We start from the raw sequence: 13,073 nt of genomic DNA on the forward strand, positions 1-13,073 counted from the left end.
CATCTATCAAATAGTACCTTAGTGCTCGAACAGCTAACTTCCATACTTCAGTAGGATCGTTTAGTAACCAACCAGTTTGAATGTGGGCCTTAATGGGATCTATCAACGACGTCCCCAGGCCTATAGGAGCTACAAGCTTAACATCGATGCTCCGTGTCTTCAAAACACGGAAGTATACACTTCCTGAACTTTCTTCTATCGCAGATGAAGCAAACTTTGATAATGCATCTGCCTTAGCATTTTCCTCCCTTGGAATGTGCTCAACATGGCATTCATCGAATTGGGTCATCACAACCCTTACCAGGCGGACATACTTAGCCATCATATCATCCTTTGCCTTAAACTCTCCCTTTACCTGGGATACGATCAGCTTCGAGTCTCCACGGACTTTTAAGTTCTTGACTCTAAGTGTTCCTGCTAGGCCGAGGCCAGCTATCAGAGCTTCATATTCCGTCTCATTGTTTGTGGTTGGGAAGTCTAACTTCATGGTATACTCAATTAAGAACCCATCAGGGCTTTGTAAAACCAAACCTGCTCCACTTGAATTTATTTTTGATGCTCCATCAAAATAGAGAATCCAATATTCTTTCTCCTTATCATCCTTTTCTTTGTCCCCCTTATCAACTTCCTTGTCTTGAGGTATGGTATCCTCCGGCCCCCCGACTTCTTGGTTGGGTATGGTACATTCCACCACGAAGTCAGCTAAATCCTGGGCTTTTATTGCCGTTCGTGGCTTATACTTGATGTCGAATTCTCCCAGCTCTATTGCCCACTTGATCAACCTCCCACTAGCCTTAGGACTATGAATGATATTTCTCAGGGGCTGATTTGTTAGCACCTCAATTTGATGAGCCTGAAAGTAAGGACGTAACTTTTTTGAAGCCATTACCAAGGCTAGAGCAAATTTCTCAATAGTTGAGTAATTCAACTAAGCTCCATACAGAATTTTGCTGACATAGTATACGGGTTTCTAGATTTTCAGTTCCTCCTTAACCAACACAGCGCTCAAAGCATTCTCTGAAATGGCCAAGTATAAGTATAAAACTTCATTCAAAGCTGGTTTGGCCAACAACGGGGCATGGGCCATATATTTCTTTAACTCCTCGAAAGCCTTCTGGTTTTCCTCACTCCATACAAAGTCCTTAATGTTTTTTAGTGACTTGAAGAATGACAAGCACTTGTCTCCTGACTTGGAGATGAATCGTCCCAGCGCAGCAACCCTTCCTGTGAGCTTCTGAACATCCTTGACGGTTTTTGGTGGTTTCATGTCCAGGATTGCCTTTATTTTATCGGGGTTGGCCTCGATCCCTCTCTTGCAGACCATCAATCCCAAAAAATTTCCAGATCCTACTCCAAAAGCACACTTTGTAGGATTTAAAATTATCTCGTGGTACCTCAGGACCTCAAAAACTTCCCTCAAATGGGTTATATGATCAGTCTTTACTAGACTCTTGACTAACATGTCATCAATATAGACTTCCATAGTCTTGCCAATAAGATCCTTAAAAATTTTATTTACCAACCTTTGATAGGTGGCTCGTGCATTCTTAAGACCAAATGCCATAACAAGATAACAATAAACACCAAAGTCAGTGATGAATGATACCTTTGGAATGTCATCCTTGTGCATCTTAATCTGATTGTATCAACTAAATCCATCCATGAAGCTCAACATTTCATGCCCAGCAGTGGCGTCTATCAAAGTATCGATCCTTGGTAACGGGAAACAGTCCTTAGGACAGGCATCATTTAGATCAGTGAAGTCCACATACATCCTCCATTTTCTATTGGCCTTCTTCACCATTACAGGGTTTTTTAACCATTCTGGAAATTTAATCTCCTCAATGAAACCAGCCTCTAAGAGCTTCTCCACTTCCTGTTTTATAGCTTCTTGCCTTTCTGGAGCAAAACTTCTTTTCTTTTGTTTCACTGTCTTCCGATTTGGGTCCACATTCAGCTTGTGAATAATCAGTTCCGGTTCTATGCCTGGCATATCAACTACTGACCATGCAAATACGTCACTATTTTCTTGTAAAAAATTCACCAACTTCCCTCTAAGGGGCTCCTCGAGCGTTGCTCCAATAAAAGTCACCTTCTCAGGATCTTCGGGGGCTAAAGGAATTGAAACCATGTCTTCTGCTGAATTTCCTCTTTTCTTTTCATTCTCTCAGATATCCAGATCTTCAATAGGAAGAACCTGCCCCCCAACTCCATATGCCCTCAAAGAGGCCACATAATAGCTTCTAGCCATTTTTTGGTCTCCTCTCTCTTCTCCGATCCCATCCCGGGTAGGAAACTTCATAACTGAATGGTAGGAAGAAGGGACTGCCTTGAAGGCGTATATCCATATTCTTCCCATGATAACGTTGTAAGTCGAACTAGCCTTCACCACCACGAAGTCCAACATCTGAGTTGCTTGCCTTGGTTCCTGACCTATGGTGGTTGGCAACTTGATTATCCCTTCTACGGGGCACTCCACTCCCGCAAACCCATATATTGGCATGTCGGTTGGGGTCAATTGGGAGTCATTATATCCCATCCTCAAAAAGGTGTCATGGAGCAAGATATCCACTGAAGCACCATTATCCACAAGGACCCTTCTCACTGGGTTGTTCCCTATTATCGGGGTTATAACCAACGGGTCGTCATGGGGAAATTTCACACCCCCCAGATCAGAATCATCAAAAGACATTGTTACTCCTGTCCTGGCCCTCTTCGGGGCTTCCCCAACAATATGCATAACTTCTCGAGCATACGCTTTCCTGGAGTTCTTGGATAACCCAGCAGTAGTTCGTCCTCCAAAGATTGTGTTTATCACAGGCCCTCAGGGTCGTGGTCCTCTAAAGATTATATTTATCACCGGTCCCCTAGGCTGGGGATTCTGCCCCTGATCGTCTTGGTCCCTCCTACGATCTTCAAAGTTCTTTCTTCCATTGTTATTCCTATCCCCTCTATCTCCAGTGTATTTGTTCAATCTTCCTTTCCGAATGAGAAACTCAAATTCATCTTTCAGTTGTCTACACTCATCGGTTTCATGACCGACATCTTTGTGAAATCTGCAATACTTGCTCTTATCTAGCTTGGCAGGATCAGCCTTCAAGGGCTTAGGCCAACGAATATCTCGATCTTTCTCGATTTCCATCAAGATCTGGCTTCTAGGAGCATTCAGCTTAGCATATTCAGTGAACTTTTGCCGAGGTCCTCCCTTCTTGGGGGTTGAATCAAGGTTTGGCTCGGTTCTAGGATACTTATCCTTAGCGATATATTCCAGGTCAGTTTTCCGCTTCTTGCCTCCACTGGGCTCATTACTCACTACGGTCTTCCTCATGCTCTCTTCCACCTTGATGTACTTCCCAGCTCTATCTTGGAGCTGCAACATGCTTTCAGGGGGGCGTTTTGCCAAAGACATCTTAAAGAATTCATCCCTAGTTCCCTGTTGCAGTGCTATCATGGCTACCTTGTCATCAAGGTCCGGGACTTTCAAAGCCTCCTTTGTGAAACGATTCAGGTATTCTCTCAAGGATTCCTTTGCTCCCTGTACAATGCTCATGAGGGATGCTGAACTTTTCTCATGCACTCTCCCACTGATAAACTGTTTAATGAAATCCTGACTTAATTCTATGAATGACCCAATAGAGTTTGGGGCAAACGACTATACCACCTTTGAGCCATACCCGACAGGGTTTGAGGAAAGGCCCGACACTTAATAGCATCATTCACAGGCTGCAACAACAGTGCATTAGAGAATGTCCTAACATGATTAGCGGGATCTCCTGTGCCATCATAAGTTTTGATAGTTGGCATCTTGAACTTCCTTGAGATATGGGCATTCATTATTTCTTCAGTGAAGGGCGGAGTAGGATCATCAGGATCTCCAAGGGGAAGAAGATTGCATGGATCAGCCCTTGGGAAAACAGCCCATCTCTGTACTGGACCATCCAGGTCTATGATAGGAGAGGGATTTCTCCCCTAGGAGGTACTGGGGGTCTGATGGTCTGGTGCGCCTCCAAGTCGCGCCTTAGCCTTCAAATCTCAGCCTCGTGTGCCCTGATCCTTTCCTGCACTTCTTGGGGATTCGTCCCTTGGGTGCTTTGAGGACGTTGGATACCATCAGCCATCGGCTCTTTGTCAGCACGTCTCCTTCTTGGGACTACTTCATCATCCGAAGATTCGGAGTCTCTCTCAGTATAAGGACCAGAAAATTCCCGATCCTCAGGGATAGGAGCCAAACCTCGTATGTATGGGGGCGATCGCCCTCGCGCTTCACTCCGTCCAACATGTCCACTTCCTTCAACCTCAGGGTAAAGGGGCATCCTATAAGGGGGGTTAGTAGTCACAACAGTTGAATATTCATACCCGATGGATCGAGAATTCACAGGTGCATGTAGTTATTGAACTTGGGGATTCGTACCTTGAGTAGCCGAGGGAATCGTCCCTTGTGGATGAGGTTCAGTTGCCCCGATCTGGGCTTCTCCTTGCGTGGTTGCATAGGTTAAATGAGGAAGTACCTCCATAGTTGAAGAAATCACTTGGGTTGTCCCCGTTGGTTTTCCTCCTTCAAGGGCTCTAACTGTTCTCCGTGTTTTCGCCATGGTCCCACAGACGGCGCCAAATATTATGGATAAAAAACTAAGGTTGTTATTTGCTGTATTTATTACTAAGGTTCGGGAGCTCAAGGCCTTTAATGGCTGCTCTCGTGTTTCGTAGCTTAATTCTGCCTTTACGAGATGCCTACGTATCTATGTGAATTAGAGAATCAAGCCAAAAAATGTAGTTCTGATTTGTGGGGTGAGGCCCCTTATATAGATGTTTGTGGTCCTTGAATTGGACTTGGTATAGGAGACTTGGTAGCCAAGTCTCAAAATTAGAATGGACTTTGGAGTCCTAAATAGTAGGAAACTGATTCCTTATCCTTCTAGGTCCCTTAGAGGCTAATCTGCAAGGATTTATGTCCTTATTGGGACTCTTCTCAATAGCTGATTTTTCCCTATATTAATTAATTACAAAATTAATTAATATTCAGGGTTTTTGGGCCTTCTTTATTCCATCAGGCCTGATCTGGTCCATCGGGCCTGATCAATGTATTAACCTTTTTGGTCTGAATGTCATACATCTTCTTATTGGGCCTAGCAGCCCAAATCATGTATAATTAATGTAATATTTAATTATACAATCAGGATTTATTTATCCCTATCATGTCTTAATTCTTAATAAAGCGAAAGTGAATTTAAGGATTTAGAACTTGCCATGCTAGCATAGGTTCATGTGTTATTGTTATGCATGATTCGTAGGTAATTTTAACCATCTTACTTGCCCTGTGTAATCAAGATAGATAACTTGTGCTTAAACCGTTATGTTGTCAAATTCTATAGACATATAGGGTCTCAATATAATTGATGTCTATTCAGCTTCTATCTCTTTTATGGATGTCTGGTAGTATGGTACTCGTGCAACGAAAGTTAGCGTTTATCAGTTTCGTGTTGTCTGATTAGTGTCATCACCATTGCATGCTAAGGTTGAGAACAATTAAGCTATTGAATGAAGTATTTAATGAAGTTAGAATCCCATGTTTGTCATATATATTAATTTAATCAATCTTATTCTCGTAGTTATAATAGTTAGCATAATTCTTAGTTATAAACAAACTCAATTTGTTATCTTCTTAGCATTGAATAATAACCATACATTGTTACTTAAGTGCGTGAATTAATTAGTTAACCAATACAGTCTCTGTGGGAATGAACTATAAAAGATTTTATACTACTTGTGAACTCGTATACTTGCGTGTAATATTAGCGCGTGTTTAGCGACTAACACCTTCTGATCGAAAACATGAACAAAGAGTTTGCCAAAGGAACGTATTACCACATCCACCACTCGCGTAAACAAAAAATATTCCACCTTTATTTTTGTTTACATTATCAATAACTGCATTATATACATCTAGCTTCCTTGAGTTCAGATTTTTATGAGCTTTTTCATGATTAAGTCTCAATTCTTCTTTATTGTAGCTAGTTTCCTCAACAATGAGACGATTGACAAAAGTGTGAAAAAATTGTTCGTCAAGAAATGGCATCATATGAAAATCTCTTAAGGACTTACCAACATCATTTAACAACTTTTCAATCTCTGCACAAAAAAACAATAATAATTTTTCCGACATCTAATTAAAAACAAAAAAAGTAACAATACAAAGTAACTAACGTATCATGTATTTAATACTGATCACACACCTGCTAAAGCATAGTTCTGGATTTCATACTTAGACAATGTTAAATGAATGTTATCTGAAATCTTGCGCCTCATATAAAGAACATCGTTTGAAAATGCTGGCCAGTGTTTTTCCCATAGCGCAAGAGGATCAGACACAGAACAATTTTCCAGGATGTTAACAAACATAGCCCGAATTTGGGTTGGCATAGCTGAGAATGCATTTTCTTCCAAAGCATCATGCCACTGCTTGTCATTATTTAACGGAACAAGAGCACCACATGCTTCCTTAAATGTATCATATGTAGTTCCATCAATAGTTTTCAGCTGAATGAAAGATAAAGCACCTTTACATCGAAGTAACAACATTCGAAGATACAATAAATCACCAGTTGCTGCATGAACCTCTGCTAACCTCCCAACCACATCACCTCTTTGTCTAAGCTTCCATTTAGCAGTTTTCTTTATCCATGTAAAATGGGTGGGAAAGTCAGAATACGTAAAATTTCGAGCTTGTGGAAATTCACTGTTAGCTACAAACCAAGCCTCTAGTTTACTTTTTTTGGAAGTCGCGTTATTGCACACATTCTCCAAATCTGCAGAACTCTGAAAATTCAAGTACTTCTGACCGGGAAAATGTATTGGTAAGCGTTCAACACTTGGGGAACGATGATGAATGTCAAACCCAAAAATCATCCAGGATGCCTCAGATGCACAAACATATCTACCATCAAGAAAATTCATTACCTCATCCAAATTCTTCACGGATCTTGCATTTTGTTCATTCCCTGATTTGTTACTTTTATTTTTCAACAACATTGTAGTAGTGTCATGACCCTTCAAACAGTAATTGAAGAGATATTTCAATGATCTTGAACTGTTGCAAATTTCCAGATTTATATGACACTGAAACCGTAATATAAGATCTCGATTGTATGGAACTACATATTGATTGTCAAGGTTGATCCCTTTTTTATTGATAACTCTACCAGTGTTACGCCTCCGATAAACAGGAAAACCACAATCGTCAAAATAGGTATTACCATTAAATCTTAAAAAAAAAATTACATGCATCAATATTAATAATAAAATAGACTTATTACGGAACATATGTATCATTCTATTTATTCACACCTTTTTGGGAAATGACGTATGCATTTTCCTTTCACCATACATGGAGATGTGTATAAGTCTTTACCACAGGGTCCATGCATCATGTAGTTTTTAACAGCTTCATATGCTATTAGATCAGAATTCGTATCCAGTATTTCAGCAGAAACCAACTGGTCAACCTTTTCAATAGAATTAGGTCTGCTTTCAGGGCTCAGCCAGATTAGTATATGCACGTGAGGCAAACCACGCTTCTGGAATTCAATTACATGCATAACTGTGCAAAACATAAGTAAAGAAAAAATATATCATTAAATTTATGTATGTGTAGATATGATTCAAAAAATTAAATATAAAATTGTCGGTGTCCAATAAAATAAATTTACCTCCTATACATTTTCCAAAGTAGTTCTTCTTTTTAATCAAATCTAATAGCTGATCAAGCTTAAAGTTTAACACGTGAAAAACAATATTCGGTGCATCAATAGGATCAACATTGGGCAGCAATTTAAGCATTTTTTGTATCTCTGGCCACTTTGAGTTGCACGTCATGGTGAGAAATAAGGATGGATGACCAATTACACGACATACCACCAAGGAATCCTTAAAGTATTGAGACATGTATCGCCGAGATCCAGTGAATGAAGCAGGCAGTATAACAGCTTTTCCAACATGTATTGGATCATAGTCTCCTTTACTGAGAGCATCACGTACAGAATTATACAAATCAGCACGGATGGTAGTTTAATGCGTTAAAACCCAGTCTAATCTATATTGTTCAATGACAGCAAACTGATCCACAACGTACCGTTGCCATAAACGTCCGGCAAGGTGTGGCGTTAAACCTGAAATTAATGACATGATGGTGAGAATATGCACTAATTCATTATGCATTTTATATTCTAATCACATTGCTTACTTCTAATAAATACCTTCAAAAGTTCGTATCATAATCTTGTAACAATAATACTCTCTTAGTGAAACATGTCGCCTCTATATTGAGTCAGAATCAAGGTCTTCATCATCTAAATTCTTTATTTCAGAGTATTTATTGCTTATCAGAGGTATACGTATACGATACCCCTCTGTTCCCCAAGGAAACAATAGTGGATATTGCAACTGCATGAAATGTGGATCTGTTTCATATATCATCTTCAATCCTTCTTGTTTGGAATTCACAACCGTGTCTCTAAAATCACCGGTATCCATATCATCACTAACAATGAAAGCAGCAACTTCATCAGATGGTGTAATATGGTTTGGTCTACCGCTAGAAGATTGAGATAATATGAGGACTAACTTAAACGCATCCAGCTCTTCATTTTCAAACCGATTCTGAGCCATGTGAAAAGTTTTGACTAACTCATTATTCTTGTCTAAAATACTTAAAAGTTCCTCGACAATATCTGGATCAACATTGTCAGAAGCACCTCCTATTGCATTGATTCTATTCTCAACCTCATTCCACGTGTCGTATGTAGATGTGGCAAAATTTGGGGCAAGATCCATCCAGCGGTACTAAACTCCCAACCAAATGATAGTTTTGACCTTGTAAGTGAAAACAATATGGAGAGTTACCTCTGTTTATTGAGTTATCAATCTTACTACCAGTGGAAGTGAATTGGAATATGTAGTTGTACACTCTTATGTACTGTTTAAAATGCCTCGATTTCTCACCACCAAGTAACAAAGAAGCTAGTGAATCTGGTGGCGGTCTTTCTTTTGGCAAATGTATCTGATCATTCCGACAGCACATAGAAAATGCGGGCTCTTTATGTGGACATGATTTATTATTACGCTCTTCGTTCCACATAGTAGCACCATATTTATTGCACAACTTTAACGGAGGACCAAGATCCATATATCCACGCCACAAATTCTGATTCAATATCACACCATCCAGGTCATCATGGTACACATCATCAATTCCAACATCCGAATCATTGGACTCTGAATTGTCAATTTCAAACACTTTTTCAAAATCTGAAATCAAATTCCTCTTCTCAGGAGATGCTTGACATTTATTCTTTTCTTTACTGTTTCTTAATTTTGGTTCATGGGGATTATGACAACTTCTACGTAAATGAGACGTCTCGGTTGGCTCATTCGCCCATGTTCAAATATGGGATTAGAGTTTGAAGATGCGTCACCGCTATTCACAGAGGACATACCAAGTCCTTTACGTTCCACAGCTGCATAGTAAACAAATACTTGAGTATACATCTCCTTTGTTGAAGAAAGTGGGATTAATCAATTACATTGTGTAAAGTTTTAAAAAAAATAGAAAATAACATATTCTCAAAAAAAATGTACGCATGGCATTTGTATACATCTTCTCAATATTAGGACCACGTACTCTACATTTCTTATCTGCAACAAAATACAACAATGGGAATTAATTATTTTCCCATCGAAATAAACATAAAATCTTACAATTTTGAGAATTAAGTTAATAGATCACGCACACATGGTACTGTTTATATCTGAAGGCATAGAAGATGGTTTTCTGTTCTTCGCCGCTACACTGTTTTTTTCTACACCTGTATTTCCTAATAAAGATGATTGTTGAAAAAAAATAAAATAAAAAATAGAGTTATTAATATACATTGTTAGTGCAGGAAGAAACTGATTAAGGGCAATAATGAAATAGGAAATCATAACAACTAATTGAAAACAAAATTATCAAAAGACAACATACACATGGGGTTTGTAAAAATCTTCTCAATATTGTGACCACGTATTCTACGTTTCACGGCTGCAACCAATAACACAATGTAATGTTAAACATATAGCAAAGGCAATAGAACATACAAATTTTATAATTTCAGTATCAAGTTATAATATAACGTACACGACGCATTGGTAATATCTGACAATGCAGCAGCTCTTTCCATGTTCTTGGCTGTTGGAGTGTTATTTTCTTCAATTGTAATACCCGAAATATGTGAAATTGATACACTGCAAGAAGTGTTATTTGATTCACCAACAGGTCTCAATCCAACACTTTTGCTCATACGTTTCAAATCTAGCAATCAATAAATATCATAGACAATAAAATTATACACAACATCATACATTTGCAAGGAACATTGATACATAAATTGAACATCTGCACATAACATTTGTAAAGAAACTACACAAACCTGTGAAGGAAGATGTGATGCTTCTATTAGACGATACATCAACAACAAAGTTAGAAAGTTTGTGGGGGGGGGATCACGCAGAACATTTGCCTTATTTGATAATGGTTGTAAAGGAGACCTAATTCCCACTACAAAATGCATATGTTACACATGAGTTTCAAAATTAATTTATGTAACAGATAAGATATGTATGTGGAAAACTTATCAGACGATACTACAGAACCTGGAGTCTGTTGATTTGCAACTGTAACACTGGGACTGAGATTTTCTTGGCCAATACAAATATTTCTACGCTTCACAACTAAGTTCATGAAATGAATATAAGAATATGATTTATATTCAAATCTACATACGAATAGAAAGACAAAGAAAGATACAATACCAGAAGAGTTAGGAACATTCAGGGGCAGATCTAGGATCTAATTTTGGGGGGGGGCACCAAATTATTTTCACCAAACTAATCTCTTAAAATGTAGCAGTTTCTTACTAAGTATTGAACTATCAGCAAAGCTATTAAGGACTTAAAGTCTTTCTCAAATATAAAATACAAAGATGAGAGATTAAATGCACCTGCAGGCTTCAGCATTCAACACTTCAGTCAAGTACTTTTGATGATTTTCATGGCTGAAAAAGATCTTTCAACTGTGGCAGTTGCAACCGGAAGGATTAATGACAATTTTAACAGATTATAAAGTAAAGGATATACATCAGCCTTCTTTGTCTCAATCATTCTTTGTGAAAGATCATTGATGCTCTTCATATCAAAAAAATCTGGATGTCCTCTCACATCCATGATATAATTTTCAAGTTGATTATCAAGTAATAAGAGTTGCAGCGCTGAAAAATCAGAAGGATAGAAATCTGCAAATCGAATTAACTTCTTTTTATCAAATGCAGAAAAAGAATCAGATGGATCGAGACAAGCCATACACAAAAGCAACTCTGTGTTAACTTCATTGAATCGACTATTTAACTCTCCCATCTGATCATCTATGATAGTATAAAATAAATCATTCTGAAAATGATGAAGATTTGTGAATTCTTGTACCCCACGTCTTGATCTTCCTCGAGCAACAAACACATCTTCCATATTTGGGATACTTATTGAATTGTTTACACAAAAATCACATGTTTCTTCAAGCAGAGACTCCCAACCATGATCCCTCGTGTGTTGAAATCTTCTTTTACACGATTTAACAAGATCATCGTATGAGTTAAATTGATAAAATAACAATTTGCTTTTATATTATATCTAACTCATATTCTTAATATAATTATATGTGTAAATTACCTTTTAGGGCTTTCTAATTTTAATAAATTGCTGCAACTTAAATTAAATTTTGAAGGTTCGTGGGGCACCCTTATTTTTCAAATTTTTAGGGGGGGCACTCACAAATATTTTCCAAAATCACGGCGGTAATTTATTTTTTTTTTTAAATTAGGGGGGGCACGTGTCCCCCAGTGCCTCTTCCTAAATCCCCCCGGGAACATTCAAACTTGGGATGGGCTGCAACACAGAAGATTGATTTGCGTCCTGATTTGATGGATATTGGCTATGAATCAAACATTTCATACCTATGGATAAAGACACAAACAAACCAAATCAGATAACAGTTAACGTGCATAATGATTAACAGGACTTCATAACGAAAACAAACCTATAAGTGAAGTCCTTGAAGAGGTTGTCTGAGAGCGTAGATCCATGATTAACAGCAGATCAACGGAGCATGGAACGAATGAGAAGATCAGAGGAGGCTGGAGTTATGCAGCAGCCTGAGAGAAACAATTCAAACATACTATTCGGTTGTTACAATCAGGGAGTGGGTTAAGTGTATGTTAGGGTATTTCTAAAATGGGTTATAATGAATTTAAATGTTAAAGATTCATGGATATGTGTATAATATAAAGTTTTATGTGTAAAAAAATAATGTGGATCATGGGTCATGGGTAAATTTATGGGTAAATCTTATATGAGCAATAGTAGCCTTTAAGATTATATAGACTAGTGGAGCATAAATTTGTAATTTTAATTCAATGACAGATTGAAAAAAAATAGAATGGAAAGAGAGAAAAACAACAAAAAATTCACTAGTCTTGTTTTCACTAGCATGGAGTCTTGGAGGACCTATGCTACAGATTTTTTTTGAACTCTTTATACCGTTGAAGCTAGCTTAAATATCTAGTGGAAGTGCATTCACAATGGTGCTAAAAGTTGAAGTTGATGGGGGCTGTAGCTGTAGCCGTGACTTGGTACTTGTTGGTCTGCTCACACTGCATGTTGGTGTGATACAGTGGGATATAATGTAGTCAGTAGTAGCTGGACATATGTCATAACTTTAGTGACTCTTGAGTCTTGACGATTTAAGCATGCACTTTCCGTAATATTACGGATTTCTAATTGAGAAACGATTGATATCTTCTTGAGTAGGGCTCAGACAGAGAATTACTTTAAAGGCGAACCACTCGAACTACTGAGACAAGCATAAGGAAGGCTCCTTGCTATTAAAGATCTCTTCTATTCTTATCTTTTTAATTGTTTGTGAAGACTTTGCTAGGTTTTGATTTTTGAATATAACTAGTCAGTAAACAGTTCCCTGCATATGACTGAGC

At 38.2% G+C, this 13,073-nt stretch overlaps 2 protein-coding genes across 2 annotated transcripts in view; both read right to left on the minus strand.

Annotated features, from left to right (window-relative positions):
- The window catches only part of LOC141719593 (uncharacterized), a 35,905-nt gene extending 25,691 nt beyond the window's left edge, over nt 1-10,214 (minus strand). Inside the window, exons 1-11 of the mRNA XM_074521969.1 lie at nt 10,172-10,214; nt 10,019-10,075; nt 9,786-9,860; nt 9,634-9,690; nt 8,899-9,270; nt 8,391-8,753; nt 8,129-8,165; nt 7,707-8,017; nt 7,345-7,597; nt 6,234-7,261; nt 5,918-6,129 (exon numbers count right to left, since the gene is read on the minus strand). Coding sequence (XP_074378070.1) covers nt 5,918-6,129; nt 6,234-7,261; nt 7,345-7,597; nt 7,707-8,017; nt 8,129-8,165; nt 8,391-8,753; nt 8,899-9,270; nt 9,634-9,690; nt 9,786-9,860; nt 10,019-10,075; nt 10,172-10,214 — 2,808 coding nt within the window. The remainder of the gene's footprint in view (nt 1-5,917; nt 6,130-6,233; nt 7,262-7,344; nt 7,598-7,706; nt 8,018-8,128; nt 8,166-8,390; nt 8,754-8,898; nt 9,271-9,633; nt 9,691-9,785; nt 9,861-10,018; nt 10,076-10,171) is intronic.
- A 125-nt stretch (nt 10,215-10,339) lies between these two features.
- LOC141719594 (uncharacterized) lies at nt 10,340-11,553 on the minus strand. The gene is made up of 3 exons (XM_074521970.1): nt 11,070-11,553; nt 10,464-10,591; nt 10,340-10,345 (listed from the first exon to the last, which is right to left on the minus strand). The coding sequence occupies exons 1-3, from the start codon at nt 11,551-11,553 to the stop codon at nt 10,340-10,342; spliced, it is 618 nt and encodes a 205-aa protein (XP_074378071.1).
- Nucleotides 11,554-13,073: the final 1,520 nt, after the last annotated feature.

Source organism: Apium graveolens, chromosome 4 (genome assembly GCF_009905375.1).
Source record: "Apium graveolens cultivar Ventura chromosome 4, ASM990537v1, whole genome shotgun sequence".
Lineage (NCBI taxonomy): Eukaryota > Viridiplantae > Streptophyta > Magnoliopsida > Apiales > Apiaceae > Apium > Apium graveolens.

Bases quoted from the DNA above. Each gene is read 5' to 3' on its own strand.
- LOC141719594 (XM_074521970.1), bottom strand. From the start codon at position 11,553: ATGGAAGATGTGTTTGTTGCTCGAGGAAGATCAAGACGTGGGGTACAA. The intron at 10,592-11,069 runs GTACTTGACTGA...TGCATTTTGTAG, and splicing joins AGCCATGAAAATCATCAAAA to TGGGAATTAGGTCTCCTTTA.